Source organism: Arachis stenosperma, chromosome 6 (assembly GCF_014773155.1).
Source record: "Arachis stenosperma cultivar V10309 chromosome 6, arast.V10309.gnm1.PFL2, whole genome shotgun sequence".
Classification (NCBI taxonomy): Eukaryota; Viridiplantae; Streptophyta; class Magnoliopsida; order Fabales; family Fabaceae; genus Arachis; species Arachis stenosperma.
In genome coordinates, this window is record NC_080382.1 from 126,463,621 (window position 1) to 126,491,302 (window position 27,682).

General features: G+C 37.0%; 2 protein-coding genes across 2 annotated transcripts; both read left to right on the forward strand.

Moving 5' to 3' along the window:
• The first annotated feature begins 419 nt into the window (after positions 1–419).
• LOC130936206 (uncharacterized) lies at positions 420–1,963 on the forward strand. The gene is made up of 2 exons (XM_057866242.1): positions 420–917; positions 1,423–1,963. Exons 1-2 carry the CDS (start codon positions 719–721, stop codon positions 1,761–1,763), a joined length of 540 nt encoding a protein of 179 aa, XP_057722225.1. The 5' UTR covers positions 420–718; the 3' UTR covers positions 1,764–1,963.
• An 8,686-nt stretch (positions 1,964–10,649) lies between these two features.
• Positions 10,650–11,219, forward strand: LOC130934562 (extensin-like). The gene has a single exon (XM_057864121.1). It carries the CDS (start codon positions 10,650–10,652, stop codon positions 11,217–11,219), a length of 570 nt encoding a protein of 189 aa, XP_057720104.1.
• The last annotated feature ends 16,463 nt before the right edge of the window (positions 11,220–27,682 follow it).

Consider the following 27,682-nt stretch of genomic DNA (forward strand, 5'->3'; position numbering starts at 1 on the left):
CTGCTGTATATATATATGATTGGAATTTGTGACATGGTGTGCAAGATACAATTAGTCTAATATTTAGGCAAATTGAAGTGATCGCCTAATACCTAAACAAACTGAATAACCTGTAATGCAGTTTGCCTATACATCAGGCGAACTAAAAAAAAAAAAAAAACACTAAAATTTACCGCTAAACTAAAGCCTCAGCTGCACAAAAGTTGGTTCAAGCTTACCGTTATTGCACCAAAAATTTATTGCATCAAAACAGATAAGTGAAGAAAAATGTGATATCCATAACCCTTTTTCAGTTTTCATTAACTCCACAGCCCACCTTTTTTATGAGCCTAACTTGTGGGAGTTTTTTACTCATCTGGCATCTCTCTATTTAAGGTGCTACTACATACAATCTCACCCCAAAAACACAAACAGAAATAGAGAATCTAATTACCCTTTTCTCTTTCCTACTCATAAACTCCACATCATGCCAAATAACATTCACATGTCTTTGTTTCTTCTGAAAAAGATAAAAATTATTCACAACTTTTCTTGCTTCATCTTCATGTTGGTTCTCCACTAACACCCTTAGCTACCTGCCCCCTCTCATCTTCATTCGTTCTTACTAATCTGCTAAGTTTATTTTTTATTATTTATCTTTTTTCTCTGAAAGCAAAGTTATAAGCTGCTGGTGCTGGTTCTGTAAATTGTCAATCAAATTTCTCCAAAATTTGGTGCCATGAATCCCATAACACTCTTGGTTATTCTTCTACCTTTGTTTGCGCAGTTCTTGGGAGTTGAGCCTTCAAGGCCCAAGCTTCCAGGAAAATCAAGATCATCAGTGAAGTCACTAACCTCCCAAATCAGTGTTATGGGTTTTGTTTATTGTGATATATGTTCTAACAACACCTTTTCCAGACACAGCTACTTCTTGTCAGGTATAACCAAAACCTTTCACTTGCATTCTTTTTTTCCAGTTTTCTTTTTGACTTACTAAAAGAATGGAAAGCTTAGAGCAAAGATTTAGTTATTTTAGTGTGACCTTTGTGTGTGACTATGATTTCAATAACAATGTTAATGTACTAGTAGTGTATTTGTTAGATAGATATTAACTACTATCTGGTTAAACTTTGATTGAAATTACTACCATTATCATCATTTAGTAATTATTGAATATGACACTTTTTTTTATATATATATTTCTTTTAGTGTATGCATATTTTTTAATTCTCCAAAGAGAATTGTCTTTATGTGACCTCAAGGTTACGAGTTCAAGTAGTGAAAACAGCTATCGATGTAATTATCAAGTTAGGGTGCGCATACGACACCCTTTGTGTGCGGCCCCCTTTTTAAACCTGCGTTAAGGCAGGATGTTTGTGCATTGGGCTGTCTTTTTTATATATTTTAATTCTGTGAATAGAAGAATAAAAGTGAGAATGGCAGGTGCTGAGGTGAAAATAGATTGCATGTTCAAAGCAGTGTCATCAAAGACAGAGGAACAGGTTTCAGTCTCAGCAAACAGAACAACAAACAAGTATGGTCTTTATAGGTTGGAAATCCCTTCAGTTGAAGGTGTGAAATGTGCACAAGACTCTGAAGTTTTTGTGTCTAATTGCAAGGCAACTTTGATTGGAAGCTCAACCTCTTCATGCAATGTTCCTGGTTACAGAACCACTTCTGATCAGATTTCAATCAAAGCTAAGAGATCCAATCGCTGCATATATAGCCTCAATGCTTTGAATTTCAGACCTTCCAAGAGGGACATCAATTTGTGTGGTCATTAATTAATTAATATATTATATAGTATGCTCCAAGATTTGGTGTTACACAAGTAGAAAAGCCTAGTAATATATTTGACTACTTGTGTAATGCAATTTCCAAGAAACTAAAGTTTCATCATGTGTTCTTTATTTCTTCTTCTTTTTTTTTTTTTCTTCTCTCCCTCTCTCTCTTTTGATTGTTTTAATGCATTTTATTTGTTTGGTTATGAAGCAATTTACACTATTTTCTTATAATAATGTTGTGCTTAAAGCATATCATGCATGAAGATTTACTTGTAGACAATAGTTTGAAAGGAGAAGGGTAACCTGTTAAATTTAGACATATATATATAACTTGAATTTAACTTTAATATACTATTTGTATAAAATAATATTATACATATATCTAATTATATAAGTTATAATGTTACGTCAATAAAAATAACTACTTTTTTTTATATTGATTGCATATAAAATAATTTTACTATTAGTCTATCATAGGAGTGTACATGGCCTGGCCCTACTCAGACACGAAAGGGCTAGTTTGGTGTCAAGTCTAGGGCTGGTACGAGTTTTAAAAATAGACCCGGTCATTATTTAGGAGCAGGTCTGGATCAAGACGAATCCGACTTCACCAGGTATATGTGCACCATAAAGAAACTAAAAAAGGTATATATATTTTAAATTAATTCAATATTATGTTATTTAATTATAAGTTTATTGTTTTATTTTTAATCACACTTGTTGAATTAGAAAATAAATCAAAGAAGCATCAAATTAGAATTTATAGACGGGGCCTTAGGCCCCGTTTAGTATAAAAAAAAGAATTTATAGACAAATTCAAGTTTAAATATGGATACCAATTTATCGGTAACAAGTTTTTATTTTATAAATAAGTACATCATAAATAAATTTTTTTATAAATAAGTTTCTTTATAAATTATTGTTAAAGTCTTAAAGGTTCAGTTTTCACTCGGTTGGACCCGGTATAATTGTGACCCGAAAATGTTTAGGTTTCATCGAGTCTAAAATCGAGTATCCGATTTCACCCGGCCCATATACACCATAGTCTATCAAAATTAAACTCTTTAAACTCATCTCATGTGAAATTGTAAAAGCAAAAGTATAAATAATATTTGGTTAATGTTGTGGTATATTATTTTCCCAAATAAAAAATAGACATTTAGCAAAATAATCTGGAAGATCTTCAGTACTGTACACACGAGTTCAATTGGACATAAATTATTTTCCAAAAAATTATCTAAATATCAGAATGTTTGGTCCATTATAGAAGGACCCTTTGAGCATGATGCAAATTGGCATCTAAATGACAAAAGAGTATGTCAGATACTCATCACAAATTATCTCTCTGGTCCTTTTATTTGATCCACAGTAGAAGGTTTCTGCCACTAAAAGGTTGTTCCTGGTTTGCATCAATAGGCAATAGCTCACAATTTCTGCAAGTAGGTTGGTGTGGTCTAATCAATTAAATAAGAACAGTTAAAGAAAGGAAAGTAAAATAACTTTTAAATTGGCAAGATAAGAAATGAAATAAGGATTTCGGATTTCCTATAAATATGATCCTCATTGTGTGTTTCTCATTTATGGTGATGACAAAATAAAAGAATAAAATGTGGAGCAATTGCACAAACCTTGAACTAATTGAGTAGAAATTCTAACAAGTACAGATAATTAGTTGAGTTATACTGTTCATGTGTTGGGCATGATGGGAATAGCTCACAAGCCTATGTTTAGACTTTAGAATGAAAAATCTATCTGATTAGTCAGCCATAAAACCCTTAAATAAAGTTTAGATTCGTGACGGATTATTCTTTAGTTTATTTAAAAAATATTGTGATTCGCGACGAATTCATCTTTAGTTTATCTGAGAAATATTGTGAATAATCCAACCAGACGCACTCAATCCATTTAAGGGACTTATTTTTTTTGGACATGTATTTTTTATTTCCATTTGTCTTAAAAGAAGGAAAAAAGTTAAAAAATGTGTTGGACCAGTTTGATCACTTGTAATGTCCAACCGTATTTGGGCCCTCTAATTTTCTAATACGATTTGAACATTGAGTTAGATTTCTAAAATAAGAAAAATGAAGCAATTTTGAAAAGAGAATGGTGTTTTAAAATTTTAAGCGTTGGTCCTGTTTCTATGTCAAATCTCAAATGCTTCATAAAAATCTTGAAATCATTGTTCCCTCTTAAAAAGCTGGAAGTAGTTGCAAGTTATACTGTAACAGGAAGCAAAAGAGCACATGCTTCTATGCTAAAGTTGTACTTACTAATTAATGAATGAACTTTGAAGAAGAAATTTACATAGCCAGTGAAAGGGAGGTTTGAATTAAGCTCATTTTTAATGTTTAAAATAATTTAAGGTTATTATTAAATTATTTTTTTATTTATTATATATGTGTAAAAATTGTTGAGTTAAGAAATTAACTAAATTAATTAGTGATTATAAACATTATTTTTGGCAAAATAAATAATTAGTGTTGATTAATTAATTAATGAGTATATGTTGCTAATTATTTATTATTATGTTGCAGGCCTTAATTAAGTTGAGCAGCCCAAATAAAATGGAAAATAAAACAAGAGGTGGTAGGCTGAAAGCAAAAATTGAGAGCCCAAGGAAAAGTAAAGAAAGAAGCCAAAGAAATCATAACGGGCCAAGCATATCACAAACTGATCCAAGCCCGAGTTGATTTTAGTTCCCTCCAAACTTGATCTCACACCACAAGCAACGTTTTTCTCCTCTCTGACCATGTCAAATCACAAGCTTCAGAAAAGTAAGAAAGAGAAAAAGAGAGAGCTTCTTCCATAAGCTTTTCACCAAAGAAGAGAGAAAGAGAAAGATTAAGCTAGAAAGGCAGAGATCAAATCACTCAGTTCAAACCAAATCAAGCTTAGGTTAGAGGTAACCCATTTCCTCTTGCATGCATCAAATCTTCATCTCTTCTTCCCAACACTCTGCTCTATCTGAAATGGGATAGAATGGAAAGATGATTTCTGTTCTTCTCTGCTGTGTATCTACGGTCTTAAACAAGACTTGGGGACCAAGTTAGTTTTCAAGGGCTCAGATCAAGTTGACCATTGGAAGATTTCTATGGTTGCTGTTTTATGGCTTTCGGCCAAGATGAGGAAGTCAGAAGGAGAGTTTCTACTCTGATGATTAAGGAGAAAAAGTGAATCTGTGGGTTAGTGAAGCTCAAAGCTCAAGCTGTTGACCTTGGAAGAGGAACCCAGCAACATGCAAGGAGATAAAAGAAGCTTGATGATTCATTCAGAAAGCAAGGAGAAAAAACCAGAGAGTGAGAACAGTGTTTTGTTAAGAAGATCCTCTACTTGGATAATGCTTTCTTTCAAAGAAGCATTCGGCCAATACTGAAGAACTGCATCTGAGGTTTGCGAATCTGGTTTTGCAAATAGCAAAGAGGCTGCTGATGAAGTTAATCTCCTTCATGTTTTACTGATTGTAATGAACTTTTCTAAGTTTATCTTTCTGTAATTTCTTGAGAGAAAAGGCATTGTGAGAAAGTTCAAGTAAAAGCCATGAGTGGAAAAAGGCTGAGTGATACACTTGAGAGAAAAGCCTAGAGTTATTTTCTGATTTCTTTAGGTTGGTTAAGTGTCTTGTATCTTGTACCTGTTTGGTATCCCTTTCTTAGTTGGGTTAGCACTAAGAGTGAATAGTTAAGTATTAGCATAGCCAATGACAAGTTAGGTTAGAACTTGAGTGTGAAAGGATTGGATCAATCCTGTGAAATTGGTGTATGTAATACTGTTAACTATAGTAAAATTCTTCCATAGTTGTGGAAGAGACTGGATGTAGGTTGCATAGCACAAGGCAACCGAACCAGGATACATGCTGGTGTTAGCTTTTCTCTTCTCTGCTGAGTTCTGTTTTCTGATATTCTTGAGACAAAAATAAATTGTCTCATAAATTTCCGCTGCTGAGTTCAAACAGAACCTGAATTGAAAGTTTGTTTAAAAGGGTAATAACTACAACAAAAAGGGAAGGCATAGATTCAACCCCCCTTCTCTAAGCCTACCACATCCTTCAATTGGTATCAGAGCTAAGGTCTCAAGAATCAAGCTTAACCGCTTAGAGTAAAGATCCAATGGCGAACAACTTGGGCACAACCACAGTTGCCTACACCCTCTGAAGGCCAGTTAAACAACCGGCCACCTTTCTTCAACGGAAAGAACTACTCCTACTGGAAAGAAAGGATAAGGATTTTCATTCAATCCATTGACTACAACATATGGAAGATTGTCATGAGCGGTCCAAAGATCCCAACAAAAATAAGTGCTGATGGAGTGGTGACTCCAAAAGAATAAGCTGAATGGAATGAGGACGACAAGAAGAAGATAGAGCTGAATGCTAAAGCAATCAACCTTCTTCACTGTGCTATCAGCTTTGAAGAGTACCGGAAGGTGTCTAGATGCAAGACAGCCAAAGAAATCTGGAAAAAACTCCAGGTTACACACGAAGGCACCAAACAAGTAAAAGAAACAAAGATTGATATGCTTCGAAAAGAGTACGAGATGTTTAGCATGAAGGATGGAGAAAGCATTGATGAAACGTTTGAGAGATTCTCAATCATAATCAACAACCTTGATGCTATGGGTACAAACTATGCAGAACAAACCTTGGTGAGAAAACTCCTTAGAAGCCTCACAAAAGAATGAGAAAACACTGCCACTGTCCTAACCGAGAGTAACAACATAAGTCCCATAACCTATGTGAGCTGAGAGGAAAACTCCTTGCCTATGAAGCCACACACACAAACACAGACTCAAAGAAAAAGGGAATAGCCCTCAAGTCACAAATAGAACCGAAAGAGAGTGAGTCTAGTGATGGTATTTCAGATGACGAGCTTTTGTTTTTTGCTAGGAGATTTAGAAGAATGATGAAGAACAAGGACAAATACAAAGGTTCAAGTTCAAAGGAGCACAAGATCGACTTGAGCAAAGTGACGTGCCATCACTGCAAAGAGGCTGGACACTTCAAGCTAAACTGTCCAAAGCTCAAAAAGGATGACAAAGGAAAGAAGTAAAGGAAGAGAGTACTCATGGCAGTTTGGGAGGATCTTGAGAATGACTCAAATGAAGAAGAAGAATCTGAAGGAGATGACAAAGACTGCTTCATGGCTGGAAACAACAATCTTGATGAGATTTTCCTAGCATCCAAGAACAAAAAGGACATGTGGTACATGGATAGTAGATGTTCAAGGCACATGACGGGAAGGTCAACCTACTTCATCAAACTAAATAAGTATGATGGAGGTTTTGTGACCTTTGGAGATGATGGTAAAGGTAAAATCATTGCTGTTGAAAAAGTAGGTAATGAGCAATCTACTTTCATTGATGATGTACTTTTGGTATGTGGTTTAAAGCACAATCTTTTGAGTATAAGTCAGCTGTGTAATTTAGGATATTTAGTTATTTTCAAAAGGCTTGAATGATGTGTTGTTAATGAAAAGACAAATGAAGTGATGTTTGTTGCCAAGCGTTTCAATAATATGTATGGACTTACTCTTGATGAACTAAAGGATCAAAATGTAGCTTGTCTTCACTCTAAAGAATCTGAAAAGTGGTTATGGCACAAGAGATTGGGCCATGCAAGTATGTTTCAAATAAACAAACTTGTAAAGAAAGAATTAGTAAGAGGTCTTCCCTTGATAAAGTTTGACAAAGACATCACTTGTGATGCTTGCCAAATGGGAAAACAAACAAAAAGTTCTTTTAAACCAAAGGAAGACATCTCTACTAAAAGACCACTTGAGTTGCTACACATTGATTTATTTGGTCCAACAAGAACTCAAAGCCTAGGTGGTAAACATTATGGTTTAGTGATTGTGGATGACTATACTAGGTTTGGTTGGGTTTTATTTCTTGCACACAAAAATGAAGCCTTTTTGGTGTTTGAACCTTTTTGCAAGAAAATTCAAAATAAAAAGGATTTGAAAATCTCTTCTTTAAGAAGTGATCATGGAACTTAATTTGAAAATAATTTGTTTGAATCTTTTTGTGAGGAATTTGAAATATCTCACAACTTCTCTTGTCCAAGAACACCACAATAAAATGGTGTTGTAGAAAGAAGAAATAGAAGCATACAAGGGATGACAAGAGCTATGCTTTGTGAGAGTAATGTTCCAAAATTTATTTGGGCTGAAGCGGTTAACACAGCTTGCCACATTTTAAATAGAACAATCATAAGGAAATTTTTGAAGAAAACCCCTTATGAACTTTGGAAAGGGTACCCACCAAACTTAGACTACTTACACATCTTTGGATACAAATGTTTTGTTTTAAATAACAAAAAAAATCTAGAAAAATTTGATCCAAAGGCTTATGAGTGTTTGCTTGTAGGATATTCCACAACTAGTAAAGTATATAGAGTTTACCATCAAGATGTTAGAATTATTGAGGAGTCCATACATGTTACATTCTGTGATACTAACTTGGTACAAAGCATTTTGGAAGATTGTGATGCAGGAAATCAAGCTCAAAAGGAAGTTGAAACTGTGCAAAATCAAGAGAAAGGACATTCTGGTAAAAATGAACCAGAAACTGCAACTGTTGAAAATTCTAGAGACAATTCCATTTTGTCTCATGAATCTGAAGGAAATCCTGAAGCCAGCAGCACCCAGAATCCCTTGGTATCTCAATCTGCATCCAAGTCCACCAGACCTCGTGAATGGAGATTCTTGAAGAATTATCCTGAGAAATTTGTCATTGGGGACGTCTCTCATGGAGTGCAAACAAGGTCTTCCACTAGAAAGGCAAATGAAGGATCAAACATTTCTCTTCTTTCACAAATTGAGCCTCAAAACGTCAAGGAAGCACTCAGTGATCCTTCTTGGGTTAAAGCTATGGAGGATGAGCTTCTTGAGTTTGAAAAGAACCAAGTATGGACTTTGGTTCCAAGGCCAAGTAGAAAGAAAGTGACCGGCACCAAGTGAATTTTTCGGAACAAGTTGGGAGAAGATGGTAGCATTGCAAGAAACAAGGCAAGGCTAGTGGCACAAGGATATGACCAAGAAGAAGGAATAGACTTTGATGAATCCTTTGCCCCTGTTGCCCAAATGGAAGGCATAAGACTTCTCTTAGCTTATGCTGCATATTGTGGTTTTAAATTATATCAAATGGATGTGAAATGTGCATTTTTAAATGGAGTGATAGATAGAGAAGTGTATGTGGAGCAACCTCCTGGTTTTGAAAATAAAGAGCATTTTGACCATGTTTTCAAATTATCTAAAGCTCTTTATGGTTTAAGACAAGCTCCTAGAGCTTAGTATGAGAGACTTAGCTCTTTTCTTTTGAAAAATAGTTTTCATAGAGGCACCACTGACACAACTCTATTTATCAAGAATTCTAATGATTCTTTTATTCTAGTCCAAATATATGTTGATGACATTATTTTTGGATCAGCAAATGAATCCATTTGTTCTTAATTTGGAAAACTCATGACAAGTGAATTTGACATGAGTATGATGGGAGAATTTAATTTTTTCCTTGGGCTACAAATTAAACAAACTGAAAATGGTATTTTCATTCATCAAGAGAAGTATGCTAAGGAATTAGTTAAGAAATTTGGTATGAAAAATGCCAAACCCATGGGAACTCCCATGCACCCTAATTCTACATTATAAGGGAGAAACTGAGAAAGATGTAGATGAGACTAGGTATAGAGGAATGATTGGTTCTCTTATGTACTTAACATCCTCTAGACTTGACATTGTGCAAAGTGTTGGATTGTGTTCAAGGTTCCAATCCAAACCTAAAGAGTCACATTTTTCAGCAGTTAAAAGGATCATTAGATATGTTCATGGCACATCTAATCTTAGTCTTTGGTATCCTAAGATTGATGATTTTTCTGTAGTTGGTTATTGTGATGCAGATTTTGTTGGTGATAGAGTTGATAGAAGGAGCGCTTCAGGCCTATGTTGTTTTCTTAGGAAGTTCTTAAATGTTTGGTCAAGTAAGAAGCAACCAACAGTGGCCTTATCCACTGCAGAGGCTGAGTATATAGCTGCTTCTTCTTGTTGTTCTTAGCTTTTATGGTTAAAAACACAGCTTACTGATTACAAATTAAATGCTAAAAATATTCCCTTGATGTGTGATAATATGAGTGCCATCAATATTTCTAAAAATCCAGTTTTGCACTCTAGGACTAAGCATATTGAAGTGAAATTTCACTTAATAAGAGAACATGTCCAAAAGGGGGATATTAGTATCCAATTTGTTAAATCTGAGGAGCAATTAGCAGACATTTTCACAAAATCATTAGCTGAGGACAGATTCTGCATACTTAGGACTTGTCTAGGAATTTTGAGTTATGATCCTTTATTTGAAAAATGCTTATGTATTTGCTGGAGCTTTTTGTCTCGTAAACAGGTATGAGACAATTCTAGGCAGGTGATGAATGTTTCCCTCAAGTTAGCGTGTTCTGGGCTTGTTTCAAGTGAATAATTGATCTGGACCAACCTCAAATCAGATCTGAGTAGCCCTATGTGTTTCACTAAAATCACATCACCTCAAGGCCCAAATATGAATGATACATTTTTGTTTGGTTGATATTTTTGTTGGGCTGTGTGCCTTAATTTTTTTTAAATGTTTATGATCCAAAGATTTTTCAGTTTGATTTTTTGGTTTTTCAAAATTTAAAATTAATTTCCTGTTTTTAATTTTAAATCAAATCAAATTTTCTTTTATGAGTTCAGGTCTTTTCATGTCATTTCAAAAGGTGATGCAGTTGCATGGTTTTGGAAATCCACTTTTGGGTACGGTTACCAACACTCCTTCTCTTCCCTCCATAACTTCTCCTCAAACCCTTCAATTTCTTCCCTCTCACTCCACTGCCTCTCTTCCTTCAAAAGCCTAAATCTAACCAAAATGGGGAAGAAAGTTATTGCTAAAAGAGAACCGCGTGAGAAAATACATAAACTTTCAGGATATCCTAGACCATCAACTCGTTCTCAAGACACCACTTTTACTCCCTCACCTTCTCCTCCTACCTCTCCTCCTCGCACTACTCCCATGGCGCGGACCAAGACTACGCCAAGGTACCCTGCCCCTGCCAAGCCGACACCACCACCGAAGGCCACAACTTCCAAGCCAGGCTCCTCAAAACCTGGTTCTGCGAAGCCTAGCTCCTCCAAGGGCAAACATCTGGCGCCTGAGGAACCTGTTCCTGAACCAACTCAACCCAAATCCAGGTCGGTTTCAGTGCACTCACAAAGAGGTAACCCTCATCGCCCTCTCAAATCTGTTAGAGAACCAGACACTGATCCTTTTGCTCACAAATCACACTTCATGACATCTCACTCAAACTATAACCCTCATCGTTTCAAATCAGCCATGAACCACGATTTTTATGATGGAGTTATTAAGTATCGTACTCTGTGTCCCTCTTTTCTTGTGGATTTACCTAGCTTGAAAAAGAAAGGTTTCCCTTTTTGTTGAAAATTTGGAATTTTTAGACTGGAATCACCTTTTCAAAATCAAAAAACCTGTATATCCTCAGTTAGTCAAAGAATTTTATGCAAACATGACTTATCATGAAGGAAGTGTGCATTCTTATGTTAAGGGCAGAGACATAATCTTGAATAATGAAACTATCAGTGATTCCTTGAAGTACACTGATGTTGGGCCATGTGCTTATACATCTGTGAAGTGGGATGAAAGTGTTGGTATCTCTTACCATGATGCTTTGGCTCACATTTGTGAACATGTTTCCTTAATTGATGGCATCACACCCACTCACAATGCCCTAGGATATGAACGTGCTCAATTGCATCGTATTGTCAACCACATCTTAATTCCTCAAAGTGGTTCATATCAAAGGGTTTCTTACACAGACACACTTATTTTGTATGCCCTAATCACTAAAACAGAAATCTCTTTTGCCTATTTGATGGCTAGATACATGTTTGATTCTGTTAGAAGTGTGAAAGATAAAGCACTACCTTATGGCATATTTTTAACTTGCATATTTGAGAATTTTGGTGTTGACCTGTCAAATGAGGATTATGAAAACATACATTCATATCTAAAAGGGGGTGGTTCAGTGAAACAGCAAAAAGGACCAACTCGATCTGAGAGAGTGGTTCTAGATGATGATGATGAAGAGTTCATTCCAGATGACTCTCCTCCTCCTTCCACCGAAGGTACTTCCATTTCCACTGGGAAGAAATCAGCTCTGCTAAATGTGGTCAAGGATGTCGCTCAAGAATTTGTTTCCCAATCAAATCACATGATTGCCATGAGTAAGGAACAAAGGAAGCTAGCTAGCAAGCATGAGAACTTCCTGAAGAAATCAAGGGATAGGGTGGCTGTGCTCATGACCTTCATTGATAACCTTCAAAATGATGAAGACATTGCCACTGATGTTGAAGAGGAAGATGCTTCGGAGGGGAATGGTTCTGATGCCTAGGATTTGTCTCATAAAAAACTGCTACAACTGCTCTCCTTTTGTCTTATGAACTCTATTTTATTTTGCTACTGTTTGGCCTACTTTTGTTGTCTCAGATTACTGTAATAACTTTGGATACTGATGCACTTATGATAGTATAGTTAGTCTTTTGGACTGTGCACTAACCTCTTGATGAGCGGATAATTTATACGCTTTTTGGCATTATTTTTAGTATGTTTTTAGTATATTTAGTTGAGTTTTTAGTATATTTTTATTAGTTTTTAGTTAAAATTCACTTTTCTGGACTTTACTATGAGTTTGTGTGTTTTTCTGTGATTTCAGGTATTTTCTGGCTGAAATTGAGGGACCTGAGCAAAAATCTGATTCAGAGACTGAAAAGGACTGCAGATGCTGTTGGATTCTGACCTCCCTGCACTCGAAGTGGCTTTTCTGGAGCTACAGAAGCCCAATTGGCGCGCTCTCAACGGCGTTGGAAAGTAGACATCCTGGGCTTTCCAGCAATATATGATAGTCCATACTTTGCCCAAGATTTGATGGCCCAAACCGGCGTTCAAAGTCACCTTCAGAATTCCCAGCGTTAAACGCCGGAACTGGCACCAAAGTGGGAGTTAAACGCCCAAACTGGCACAAAAGCTGGCGTTTAACTCCAAGAAGAGTCTCTACATAAAAATGCTTCAATGCTCAGCCCAAGCACACACCAAGTGGGCCCGGAAGTAGATTTTTATGTCTTTTACTCATCTTTGTAATTCTTAAGCTACTAGTTCCCTATAAATAGGACCCTTTACTATTGTATTTTTCATCTTGAGATCTTTGAATCTTTTGATCATTGGGAGGCTGGCCTCACGGCCATGCCTAGACCTTGTTTTTATGTATTTTCAACGGTGGAGTTTCTACACACCATAGATTAAGGTGTGGAGCTCTGCTGTACCTCGAGTATTAATGCAATTACTATTGTTCTTCTATTCAATTCAGCTTGTTCTTGTTCCAAGATATCACTTGTTCTTCAACTTGATGAATGTGATGATCCGTGACACTCATCATCATTCTCACCTATGAACGTGTGACTGACAACCACCTCCGTTCTACCTTAGATTGGGTGAATATCTCTTGGATTCCTGATACACGATGCATGGTTGATCGCCTGACAACCGAGCGCTCGCCTGACAAACGAGCCAGCCATTCCGTGAGATCAGAGTCTTTGTGGTATAGGCTAGAACTGATGGCGGCATTCAAGAGAATCCGGAAGGTCTAACCTTGTCTGTGGTATTCTGAGTAGGATTCAATGATTGAATGACTGTGACGTGCTTCAAACTCGCGATTGTGGGGCGTTAGTGACAGACACAAAAGAATCACTGGATTCTATTCCGACATGATCGAGAACCGACAGCTGGATAGCCGTGCCGTGACAGGGTGCGTTGAACATTTCCACTGAGAGGATGGGATGTAGCCACTGACAACGGTGAAACCCTTGCATAAGCTTGCCATGGAAAGGAGTAAGAAGGATTGGATGAAGACAGTAGGAAAGCAGAGAGACGGAAGGGACAAAGCATCTCCATTCGCTTATCTGAAGTTCTTACCAATGAATTGCATAAGTATCTCTATCTTTATCTTTTATTCATATTTCATCTATAACCATCTGAGTCTGCCTGACTAAGATTTACAAGGTGACCATAGCTTGCTTCATACCAACAATCTCCGTGGGATCGACCCTTACTCGCGTAAGGTTTATTACTTGGACGACCCAGTGCACTTGCTGGTTAGTTGTGCGGAGTTGTGATAAAGAGTTGAGATTGCAATGAGCGTACCATGTTGATGGCGCCATTGATGATCACAATTTCGTGCACCAAGTTTTTGGCGCCGTTGCCGGGGATTGTTTCGTGTATGGACAACTGATGGTTCATCTTGTTGCTTAGATTAGGTATTTTTCAGAGTTCTTAAGATTGAATTCTAGTGTTTCAAGGTGATGTTCTTATCATCACCAAAGCTGATTGATTCTCATCAATTTAGCTCTTGAATGCAGTGTCCTGCTGAAGCTTGGCTATTCATGTCTAATTCCTTTAGACTGAAGCTTTAGACTAACATTGCATGATTCCTGGAATTCTCATTAAGAATTTTGATACCTTTATTTTCTTCTTCCACTTAATTTTCGAAAAATCCAAAAAAATTACAAAATCATAAAAAAACCAAAAATATTTTATGTTTCTTGTTTGAGTCTAGTGTCTTATTTTAAGTTTGGTGTCTTGCATGCATTGTTTATTTGATCTTGGTTCTATTTTCAAGTCAATAGTACAGGGAACTGAAGATTCAGAACATGCAGCAGAGGAATTACACAGAAAAAGCTGGGCGTTTAAAACGCCCAGTGAAGAAGGACAGACTGGCGTTTAAACGCCAGCCAGGGTGCCTGGTTGGGCGTTTAACGCCCAAAAAGGTAGTGCATTGGGCGTTAAACGCCAGAATGTGCACCATTCTGAGCGTTTAACGCCAGGATGGCACAAGAGGGAAGATTCTGTTTTTAATTCAGATTTTTTTCAGGTTTTCAAAGTTTTTCAAAATCAAATCTTTTTCAAATCATATCTTTTCAATCAAATCTTTTTCAAAATCAATCTCTTTCCTTTTTCAAAGATACTTGCTAACAATTAATGATTTGATTGAACATTTCAAGTATGTTGCCTTTTCTGTTGAGAGAGGTTTAATGTTTGAATCATATCTTTTCTTGTTAGGCAAGTCATTATTTTTTAAAATCAAATCTTTTTAAAATTGTTTTCAAATCATATCTTTTCAATCATATCTTTTTAATCACATCTTTTTCAAAATAGTTTTCAATCATATCTTTTTAATTTCTAATTTCAAATTTTTTTTTAAAAATTACTTTATTTCTTTCCCACTCTTGGTTTTCGAAAATCAATTAAAGTTTTTCAAAATGTTTTTAAAATCTTTTTAACTTAATTTTCGAAATTTCTTCCCCTCTTCTCACATCCTTCTATTTATGGAGTACCATTCCTCCTCAATGCACAATTCGAACTCTATCTCACTAAGTTCGAATTCTTCTACCTCTTTCTTCTATTTTTCTGTTCCTCTGACACCTCAAGGAATCTCTATACTGTGACATAGAGGATTCCACATTTTCTTGTTCTCTTCTCTTTCATATGAGCAGGAGCAAAGACAAAAGCATTCTTGTTGAGGCTGACCCTGAACCTGAAAGTACCTTGAAACGAAAGCTAAGAGAAGCTAAGGCACAACTCTCTGTAGAGGACCTAACAGAAATCTTCAAAAAAGGAGAAACCATGGCAGCCGAAAACAACAACAATGCTAACAATGCAAGGAAGGTGCTGGGTGACTTTACTGCACCTACTCCCGACTTCTATGGGAGAAGCATCTCTATCCCTGCCATTGGAGCAAACAACTTTGAGCTTAAGCCTCAATTAGTTTCTCTAATGCAACAGAATTGCAAGTTCCATGGACTTCCATTGGAAGATCCTCATCAGTTCTTAGCTGAATTCTTGCAAATCTGTGACACTGTCAAGACTAATGGGGTTGACCCTGAGGTCTACAGACTTATGCTATTCCCTTTTGCTGTAAGAGACAGAGCTAGGACATGGTTGGACTCACAACCTAAAGAAAGCCTGAACTCTTGGGAGAAGCTAGTCAATGCCTTCTTGGCAAAGTTCTTTCCACCTCAAAAATTGAGTAAGCTTAGAGTGGAAGTCCAAACCTTCAGACAGAAGGAAGGAGAATCCCTCTATGAAGCTTGGGAAAGATACAAACAACTGATCAGAAAGTGTCCCTCTGACATGCTTTCTGAATGGAGCATCATAGGTATTTTCTATGATGGTCTCTCTGAACTATCCAAGATGTCTTTGGATAGCTCTGCTGGAGGATCTCTTCATCTGAAGAAGACGCCTGCAGAAGCTCAAGAGCTAATTGAAATGGTTGCAAATAACCAATTCATGTACACTTCTGAAAGGAATCCTGTGAACAATGGGACAAATCAGAAGAAAGGAGTTCTTGAGATTGATACTCTGAATGCCATATTGGCTCAGAACAAGATATTGACTCAGCAAGTCAATTTGATTTCTCAAAGTCTGTCTGGAATGCAAAATGCACCAAGCAGTACTAAGGATGCTTCATTTGAAGAAGAAGCTTATGATCCTGAGAACCCTTCAATGGAAGAGGTGAATTACATAGGAGAGCCCTATGGAAACACCTATAATTCTTCATGGAGAAATCATCCAAATTTCTCATGGAAGGATCAACAGAAACCTCAACAAGGTTTCAACAACAATAATGGTGGAAGAAACAGGTTTAGCAATGGCAAGCCTTTTCCATCATCTTCTCAGCAACAGACAGAGAATTCTAAGCAGAACCCCTCTAACTTAGCAACCATGGTCTCTGATCTAATCAAAGCCACTCAAAGTTTCATGACTGAAACAAGGTCCTCCATTAGAAATTTGGAGGCACAAGTGGGACAGCTGAGCAAGAAAATTACTGAACTCCCTCCTAGTACTCTTCCAAGCAATACAGAAGAAAATCCAAAAGGAGAGTGCAAGGCAATCAATATGGCCGAACTTGGAGAGGATGAAGAGGCAGTGAACGCCACTGAGGAAGACCTCAATGGGCGTGCACTGGCCTCCACTGAGTTCCCCAATGAGGAACCATGGGAATCTGAGGCTCAAAATGAGACCATAGAGATTCCATTAGACTTACTTCTGCCTTTCATGAGCTCTGATGAGTATTCTTCCTCTGAAGAGGATGAGTATGTCACTGAAGAGCAAGTTGCTAAATACCTTGGAGCAATCATGAATCTAAATGACAAGTTATTTGGTAATGAGACTTGGGAGAATGAACCTCCTTTGCTCACCAAAGAACTGGATGACTTGTCTAGGCAGAAATTACCTCAAAAGAGACAAGATCCTGGGAAGTTTTCAATACCTTGCACCATAGGCACCATGACCTTCAAGAAGGCTCTGTGTGACTTAGGGTCAAGTGTAAACCTCATGCCTCTCTCTGTAATGGAGAAGCTAGGGATCTTTGAGGTGCAAGCTGCAAGAATCTCACTAGAGATGGCAGACAACTCAAGAAAACAAGCTCATGGACTTGTAGAAGATGTTCTGGTGAAAATTGAAGACCATTACATCCCTGCTGATTTCATAGTCCTAGAGACTGGGAAGTGCATGGACGAATCCATCATCCTTGGCAGACCCTTCCTAGCCACAACAAAGGTTGTGATTGATGTGGACAGAGGAGAATTGATCATTCAAGTGAATGAAGAATCCTTTGTGTTTAAGGCTCAAGGATATCCCTCTGTCACCATGGAGAGGAAGCATGAAGAGCTTCTCTCAAAACAGAGTCAAACAGAGCCCCCACAGTCAAACTCTAAGTTTGGTGTTGGAAGGCCACAACCAAACTCTAAGTTTGGTGTTGAACCCCCACATTCAAACTCTAAGTTTGGTGTTGGGAGGTTCCAACATTGCTCTGAGCATTTGTGAGGCTCCATGAGAGCCATCTGTCAAGCTACTGACATTAAAGAAGCGCTTGTTGGGAGGCAACCCAATGTTATATTTTATCTATTTTCCTTTGTTATTTTATGTTTTCTGTAGGTTGATGATCATGAGAAGTCACAAAATCAATTGAAAAAGCAAAAACAGAATGAAAAACAGGAAGAAAAACAGCACACCCTGGAGGAAGAACCTACTGGCGTTTAAACGCCAGTAAGGCTAGCAGTTGGGCGTTTAACGCCAGAAAGGGGCACCAGACTGGCATTAAACGCCAGAAAAGGGCAAGAAGCTGGCGTTAAACGCCAGAAATGGGCACCAGCCCGGCGTTTAACGCCAGAATTGGCTCAAAACGCATTTTTGCATGCCATTTGGTGCAGGGATGACTTTTCCTTGACACCTCAGGATCTGTGGACCCCACAGGATCCCCACCTACCCCACCACCCTCTCTCTTCTTCTTCACCCATTCACCAATCATTTCAACACCTCTTCCCCAAAAACCCTTCACCTATCAAATCCCATCTTTCTCTTCACCACTCACATCCATCCTTCATAAAACCCCACCTACCTCACCATTCAAATTCAAACCACTTTCCCTCCCAAACCCACCCATAATAGCCGAACCCTACCCCTCCCCTCTCCCCTATATAAACCCATCTTCACTCCTTCATTTTCACACACCCTAAACACTACTTCTTCCCCCTTTTTGGCCGAACCACACATCCTCCTCCATCTCCTCCATTTTCTTCTTCTTCTCCTCTATTCTTTCTTCTTTTGCTCGAGGACGAGCAAACCTTTTAAGTTTGATGTGGCAAAAGCGTTGCTTTTTGTTTTTCCATAACCATTTATGGCATCCAAGGCCGGAGAAACCTCTAGAAAGAGGAAAGGGAAGGCAAAAGCTTCCACCTCCGAGTCATGGGAGATGGAGAGATTCATCTCAAGGGTGCATCAAGACCACTTCTATGAAGTTGTGGCCTTGAAGAAGGTGATCCCCGAGGTTCCTTTCAAACTCAAAAAGAGTGAATATCCGGAGATCCGACATGAGATTCGAAGAAGAGGTTGGGAAGTTCTCACCAACCCCATTCAACAAGTCGGAATCTTAATGGTTCAAGAGTTCTATGCCAATGCATGGATCACCAAGAGCCATGATCAAAGTGTGAACCCGAACCCAAAGAATTGGCTTACAATGGTTCGGGGGAAATACTTAGATTTTAGTCCGGAAAATGTGAGGTTAGCATTCAACTTGCCCATGATGCAAAGAGATGAACATCCTTACACAAGAAGGGTCAACTTTGATCAAAGGTTGGACCAAGTCCTCACTGACATTTGTGAAGAGGGCGCCCAATGGAAGAGAGAATCAAGAGGGAAGCCGATTCAATTAAGAAGGCATGACCTCAAGCCCGTGGCTAAAGGATGGTTGGAGTTTATCCAACGCTCAATCATTCCCACTAGCAATCGGTCCGAAGTTACTATAGACCGGGCCATCATGATTCATAGTATCATGATTGGAGAGGAAGTAGAAGTTCATGAGGTTATAGCCCAAGAACTCTATAAGGTGGCGGACAAGTCCTCTACCTTGGCAAGGTTAGCCTTTCCTCATCTCATTTGTCACCTCTGTTATTCAGTTGGAGTGGACATAGAAGGAGACATCCTCATTGATGAGGACAAGCCCATCACTAAGAAAAGGATGGAGCAAACAAGAGACCTCACTCATCATGAAATCCCTGAGATACCTCAAGGGATGCACTTTCCTCCACAAAAATATTGGGAGCAAATCAACACCTCCCTAGGAGAATTGAGTTCCAACATGGGACAACTAAGGGTGGAGCACCAAGAACACTCCATTCTCCTCCATGAAATTAGAGAAGATCAAAGAATCATGAGAGAGGAGCAACAAAGACAAGGAAGAGACATTGAGGAGCTCAAGCACTCCATAAGACCTTCAAGAGGAAGAACAAGCCGCCATCACTGAGGTGGACCCGTTCTTTAATCTCCTTGTTCTTTATTTTCTTGTTTTTCGAATTTTTATGCTTATGTTTATCTATGTTTGTGTCTTATGATCATTAGTGTCTTGGTGTCTATGCCTTAAAGTTATGAATGTCCTATGAATCCATCACATTTCTTAAATGAAAACTGTTTTTATCACAAAAGAACAAGAAGTACAGGATTTCGAATTCATCTTTAAAACTAGCTTAATTAGTTTGATGTGGTGACAATACTTTTTGTTTTCTGAATGTATGCTTAAAACAGTGCATATGTCTTTTAAATTTGTTGTTCATGAATGTTAAAGTTGTTGGCTCTTGAAAGAATGATGAAAAAGGAGACATGTTACTGAGGATCTGAAAAATCATAAAAATGATTCTTGAAGCAAGAAAAAGCAGTGAATACAAAAAAAAAAGAGGAAGCGAAAAAAAACACGAAAAAAGAGAAAAAGAAAGAAAAAGAAAGAAATAAAGTTGTGATCCAAGGAAAAAAGAGTGTGCTTAAGAACCCTGGACACCTCTAATTGGGGACTCTAGCAAAGCTGAGTCACAATCTGAAAAGGTTCACCCAATTATGTGTCTGTGGCATGTATGTATCCGGTGGTAATACTGGAAAACAGAGTGCTTTGGGCCACGGCCAAGACTCAATAAGTAGCTGTGTTCAAGAATCATCATACTTAACTAGGAGAATCAATAACACTATCTGGATTCTGAGTTCCTAAAGAAGCCAATCATTCTGGATTTCAAAGGATAAAGTGAGATGCCAAAACTGTTCGGAGGCAAAAAGCTACTAGTCCCGCTCATCTAATTTGGAGCTAAGTTTCATTGATAATTTGGAGTCTATAGTATATTCTCTTCTTTTTATCTTATTTGATTTTCAGTTGCTTGGGGACAAGCAACAATTTAAGTTTGGTATTGTGATGAGCGGATAATTTATACTCTTTTTGGCATTGTTTTTAGTATGTTTTTAGTATATTTAGTTGAGTTTTTAGTATATTTTTACTAGTTTTTAGTTAAAATTCACTTTTCTGGACTTTACTAAGAGTTTGTGTGTTTTTCTGTGATTTCAGGTATTTTCTGGCTGAAATTGAGGGACCTGAGCAAAAATCTGATTCAGAGACTGAAAAGGACTACAGATGCTGTTGGATTCTGACCTCCCTGCACTCGAAGTGGATTTTCTGGAGCTACAGAAGCCCAATTGGCGCGCTCTCAACGGAGTTGGAAAGTAGACATCCTGGGCTTTCCAGCAATATATGATAGTCCATACTTTGCCCAAGATTTGATGGCCCAAATCGGCATTCAAAGTCACCTTCAGAATTCCCAGCGTTAAACACCGGAACTGGCACCAAAGTGGGAGTTAAACGCCCAAACTGGCACAAAAGCTGGCGTTTAACTCCAAGAAGAGTCTCTACACGAAAATGCTTCAATGCTCAGCCCAAGCACACACCAAGTGGGCCCGGAAGTGGATTTTTATGTCTTTTACTCATCTTTGTAATTCTTAAGCTACTAGTTCCCTATAAATAGGACCCTTTACTATTGTATTTTTCATCTTGAGATCTTTGAATCTTTTGATCATTGGGAGGCTGGCCTCATGGCCATGCCTAGACCTTGTTCTTATGTATTTTCAACGGTAGAGTTTCTACACACCATAGATTAAGGTGTGGAGCTCTGCTGTACCTCGAGTATTAATGCAATTACTATTGTTCTTCTATTCAATTCAGATTGTTCTTGTTCCAAGATATCACTTGTTCTTCAACTTGATGAATGTGATGATCCGTGACACTCATCATCATTCTCACCTATGAACGTGTGACTGACAACCACCTCCGTTCTACCTTAGATTGGGTGAATATCTCTTGGATTCCTGATACACGATGCATGGTTGATCGCCTGACAACCGAGCGCTCGCCTGACAAACGAGCCAGCCATTCCGTGAGATCAGAGTCTTCGTGGTATAGGCTAGAACTGATGGCGGCATTCAAGAGAATCCGGAAGGTCTAACCTTGTCTGTGGTATTCTGAGTAGGATTCAATGATTGAATGACTGTGACGTGCTTCAAACTCGCGATTGTGGGGCGTTAGTGACAGACGCAAAAGAATCACTGGATTCTATTCCGACATGATCGAGAACCGACAGCTGGATAGCCGTGCCGTGACAGGGTGCGTTGAACATTTCCATTGAGAGGATGGGAGGTAGCCACTGACAACGGTGAAACCCTTGCATAAGCTTGCCATGGAAAGGAGTAAGAAGGATTGGATGAAGACAGTAGGAAAGCAGAGAGACGGAAGGGACAAAGCATCTCCATTCGCTTATCTGAAGTTCTTACCAATGAATTGCATAAGTATCTCTATCTTTATCTTTTATTCATATTTCATCTATAACCATCTGAGTCTGCCTGACTAAGATTTACAAGGTGACCATAGCTTGCTTCATACCAACAATCTCCGTGGGATCGACCCTTACTCGCGTAAGGTTTATTACTTGGACGACCCAGTGCACTTGCTGGTTAGTTGTGCGGAGTTGTGATAAAGAGTTGAGATTGCAATGAGCGTACCATGTTGATGGCGCCACTGATGATCACAATTTCGTGCACCACCTCTCTTGCAGGGTTTATAGTGATGTTTTTGTTGATCTTACTTATTATCCGCCCTTGATGACAAAAGGGAGAGTAATTAATAGCTATTAAGTTGATTAAGTTGATTGATTGACTTATACTGTTGAACTTTGCTTTGCAAATTGATTTTTTTTTTTGTAAAATGCTTTTGCTGCTGTCATGATAAGAAAATATTGGGCAAATAATGTGATGTTGCTTGTGTGATATCCTTAGACAAAATTATTGTGCATAGCTCTCTATAGTGTTCTCTTTGAGTACTATGGAAAATAGGAATAAAGAGGAAAGCATAAATCCAGGGGGAGCTAATCTTGAAAAGGAAAGGGGGAGCAACATAAGAGCAAATGACAAAAATCAAAAGGAGTTTCCATACCTTACTCAAAATTTATTTCCTTTTGATTATTGCTTAAATCATGTTTGTCATCAAGGGGGAGATTGTTGAGTTAAGAAATTAACTAAATTAATTAGTGATGACAAACATTATTTTTGGCAAATAAATAATTAGTGTTGATTAATTAATTAATGAGTATATGTTGCTAATTATTTATTATTATGTTGCAGGCCTTAATTAAGTTAAGCAACCCAAATAAAATGGAAAATAAAACAAGAGGTGGTAGGCTGAAAGCAAAAATTGAGAGCCCAAGGAAAAGTAAAGAAATAAGCCAAAGAAATCATAACGGGCCAAGCATATCACAGACTGATCCAAGCCCGAGTTGATTTTATTTCCCTCCAAACTTGATCTCACACCACAAGCAACGTTCTTTTCCTCTCCGACCATGTCAAATCACAAGCTTCAGAAAAGTAAGTAAGAGAAAGAGAGAAAGCTTCTTCCATAAGCTTTTCACCAAAGAAGAGAGAAAGAGAAAGATTAAGCTAGAAAGGCAGATATCAAATTACCTAATTCAAACCAAATCAAGCTTAGGTTAGAGGTAACCCATTTCCTCTTGCATGCATCAAATCTTCATCTCTTCTTCCCAACACTCTGCTTTATCCAAAATGGGATACAAGGGAAAGAGGATTTCTGTTCTTCTCTGCTGTGTATCTACGGTCTTAAACAAGACTTGGGGACCAAGTTGGTTTTCAAGGGCTCAGATCAAGTTGACCATTAGAAGATTTCTATGGTTGCTGTTTTATGGTTTTCGGCCAAGATGAGGAAGTCAGAACGAGAGTTTCTACTCTGATGATTAAGGAGAAAAAGTAAATCTGTGGGTTGGTGAAGCTCAAAGCTCAAGGTGTTGACCTTGGAAGAAGAACCCAGCAACATGCAAGGAGATAAAAGAAGCTTGATGATTCATTCAAAAAGCAAGGAGAGAAAATCAAAGAGTGAGAACAGTGTTCTGTTAAGAAGTTTCTCTACTTGGATAATGCTTTCTTTCAAAAAAGCATTCGACCAATACTGAAGAACTGCATCTGAGGTTTGCGAATCTGGTTTTGCACATAGCAAAGAAGCTGCTGATGAAGTCAATCTCCTTCATGTTTTACTGATTGTAATGAACTTTTCTAAGTTTATCTTTCTGTAATTTCTTGAGAAAAAAGGCATTGTGAGAAAGTTCAAGTAAAAGCCATGAGTGGAAAAAGGCTGAGTGATACACTTGAGAGAAAAGCCTAGAGTTATTTTCTGATTTCTTTAGGTTGGTTAAGTGTCTTGTATCTTGTACATATTTGGTATCCCTTTCTTAGTTGGGTTAGCACTAAGAGTGAATAGTTAGGTATTAGCATAGCCAATGTCAAGTTAGGTTAGAACTTGAGTGTGAAAGGATTTGGTCAATCATGTGAAATTGGTGTATGTAATACTGTTAACTATAGTAAAATTCTTCCATAGTTGTGGAGGAGACTAGATGTAGGTTGCATAGCACAAGGCAACCGAACCAGGATACATACTGGTGTTAGCTTTTTTCTTCTCTGCTGAGTTCTGTTTTCTGATATTCATGAGACAAAAATAAATTGTCTCATAAATTTCTGCTGCTGAATTCAAACAGAACCTGAATTGAAAGTTTGTTTAAAAGGGTAATAACTACAACAAAAAGGAAAGGTATAGATTCAACCTCCCTTCTCTAAACCTACCACATCCTTCAAAAGTAATAAAAATAAAATTTGTTGAAATGACAGCAGGTTATTTAATTTAATTAAAAAGTATTTGATTTGGGTTTTAAACATAGTAAACAGAATTATTTTTGTATAAATTATATATAATGAAGATTATTTTAAAAAACAAAGTTATACACCAACTCTTTTTATATTTTCATTTATAGCATATATATTGTTTTGAGATGTCTTTTTAGTTGTTGTTGTATACAATATCTTTCAGCCCTGCAACAAGTGAGTTAACCACTGTTTGTGAAAATTGGACCTGCATTGATTGTAGTCCTGTTTCTACTAATGACCTTTCTAAAAAGATTATCAGAACACCAATCAGTAGAATAATAGAGTATGACAAATTAGTTTGGTCGTATAGAGAAGATAAAAATTACACAATCAAGATCGGGTATTACATTACAAAAAAAAAGGAAAAAAATGCAAAGATTAATCTCCCAACAAACTCCTCATTAAAAGATATTTAGATAGAAATATGGAACATATAAATTTTTCAAAAAATTAAGATGTTAATGTGGAGAATTACAATATTTTATCAGTTAAAGCCAACTTAATAAAAAAATAACTAATTATAATCTTTGTCCTATTTATTTACAGGAGAAAAGGATAATTGAACGTGCACTATTACTATGTGACTGAACAAAAACTGTATGGTTTGGCTCAAAAATGCAGTGAACACTATACAAAGAGAACGTCAAATCGGTAGGATTATGATTACAAGAGATGTTCAGGAAATGCAATCAAGAAAACAAATCAGAAATAAGCAACAATGGAACTAAAGAACAAATCAAAATAAGCTTAGTACCTCTCATATGGAGAACACCTCCTCTCAACTTGCTCAAACATTAATACAACCTTCTTCAACAGATCAAATTTTGGAGTAGTAGCAACTGTCATCAGAGACTGCAATGGATCAAATAGGGAAAAGATGATAGTTGTGATTTATACAAATTCTAGTTTTACTGCAAAAGTAATTGCAATTAGAGAAGCAATTATTTTAGCAGATCAAAAAATCTCAATATTAAAAATGTAATAATTGAATCAGATTGCTGTCAGTTAGTTCAAATTCTCAAATCAGAGAATAATTTGTGGGAAGTGGATTCAATTATTCAAGACATAAAAACAATTCAGAAGAGACTCTCAAACTGTGATTTTACCTAGATTCTTCGAGGGGGAAATCAGCTAGCTCATAATCTTACCATCCTAAAGTAAAAAAATCAACTTGTCAGCAACTAGCCAACATGCCCATCTATCCATATTGCACAAATAATCAGAAAGAAAAAATTGGACATACCTCTCCATCTCCACAAGCAGCGACCGTTTTCCTAACGATAGCCAACATCGCAACCTTCACTGGCGGCAGCTCTCTATTCATCTCCTTCTCCAAGAAGGGAAGGTTCTGTCTTCAGCCTCGCAGCTAGGACTGAAAATGAGTCAAGTCAGCTCATGAGTCAGTTTGATATTGATTCATTAATAGTTCGATAAGTTGAGTTCGTGAGCTGATAAGCTGAGCTTAAGTCTGAAATTGAGTTCATAAATTAAATAAGTCGAGTTTGAATTTGAATAAGTTCAGTTCATTAGCTCGTAAGCTGGCTCGATTATATATATATATATATATATATATATATATATATATATATATATATATATATATATATATATATATATATATATATATTTATATTTTTAATATTTTTAATATTATATATATATATATAAAATAATAATATATAATTTTATATATATTAATATTTTTATTTAAAATTTTATAATTATTTTTCATATTTTTTTTATATAAGACATAAATAAAAAAATTCATAATTAATAGATACACAATATATAAAATTAATATTTTTTAATATATATAAATTATAATTTATTGATATAGTATAGATTATGTTCCTGTTATTTAAGTCAGTTCGTGAGTTTGAATCGGTTTATGAATTTTCGATGAATCAAATTTGAGTTTAAGAAATAGGTTCAATTGTTAATGAGTTAAGCCGTGAGTCAAGCACCAATTTTTATGAACCAAAATTGAGTTTGGTCTAATTCGACTCAAGTAGTTTTCGGCTTTACTCGCAGCGTTACTCAGTCTGGTGTAGCAGCGGTCCCTTTCACAATCGTGCCTGGCTACTGCGAAGAACTTCTTTCAAGTTCTCTCTCTCTCTCTATCAAATCTCCATCAAGTCTTTAAGTGCACATGTGCAATGTTAATGGGTTTTAATTTCAAAATGACATTACAGAGGAGGGAACTAGTCTTAAGATAGTCAAAGTGATGGGTAAAACTAGGAATTGTTGTTTTGGTATCGGATTGAGTTTTGGCCCTTGTGGATTTTGTGACCCTCGACCCGTCCAAAAAAATTGACTAATGACAAAAAAAAATCTGACTCAAATTTTTTGTCTTAGTTCATGTAAAAAAAAATTACACATATATATATGTCACCAAAATATATATAAATATATAGGGGTGGCAAAGCGGGCCGGCCCGCCCCGCCCCGCCTAGGCCCGTCTCATAAACGGGGCGGGCCGGCCCGCCCCGCCAACTAAAATGGGTTCAAAATGCTAGCCCGCCCCGCTTTATGGCGGATTGGCGGGTTGGCGGGCTAGCCCGCTTGACTCTTTTTTTTTTTTGAAAAATAAAGTTCATTAAAATTAACCAAAAAATAATAATTAAAAAATAAAATACAAATAAAAAATAGTCAAATTATAATATAATTTGTTTACTATTTTTTTTTTTAATTTTTAACTTCAATAAAATTGTTCAAAATAATATTTGTCAATAAAATCATCTTTATTTTAAAAAATAAGTCACATAATTTGAGCATATATATGAAATTGTAAAATAAAATAAATAAAGTTAATAACTAAAAGAAGAATAAAAACAAAAAATGAAAAAAAAGTGTTTAAAAATTTTATAATTATTAATTTTATAATAGTAAACATTATTTTATTTAATAAAAAAAAAGGAAAAATATAAAGTTTCGGCCCGGCGGACCGGCCCGCCCCGCCCTGCCAAAACCCGCCAATTTTGCGGTGCGGGTTTGGCGGGTTTTTTTAATTTGGCGGGCTCGAAATCCTAGCCCGACCCGCCTTTTTTAGCGGGTTTTGCGGATCGGCCCGGCGGGCTCGACCCGTTTTGCCACCCCTATAAATATATGAAGTAAAAATGGAATCAAATTAGGTAGCTTTATAGTGATTTAAACAAGGAACAAAGAATTCTCAATAATCTCCTAAAAACTGAAAAAAAAAAGGAAAAAAAAGAACACCTAGGCGTGAAACATGCTTAGCAACAACCCCAACTCTCAAAAATGTCT

What these genes read in the sequence shown, in the direction of transcription:
- LOC130934562 (XM_057864121.1), top strand. Translation starts at nt 10,650, where the DNA reads ATGGGGAAGAAAGTTATTGCTAAAAGAGAACCGCGTGAGAAAATACAT.
- LOC130936206 (XM_057866242.1), top strand. Translation starts at nt 719, where the DNA reads ATGAATCCCATAACACTCTTGGTTATTCTTCTACCTTTGTTTGCGCAG. An exon ending in ACACAGCTACTTCTTGTCAG is followed by an intron (nt 918 to 1,422) that starts GTATAACCAAAA and finishes TGAGAATGGCAG; the next exon opens with GTGCTGAGGTGAAAATAGAT.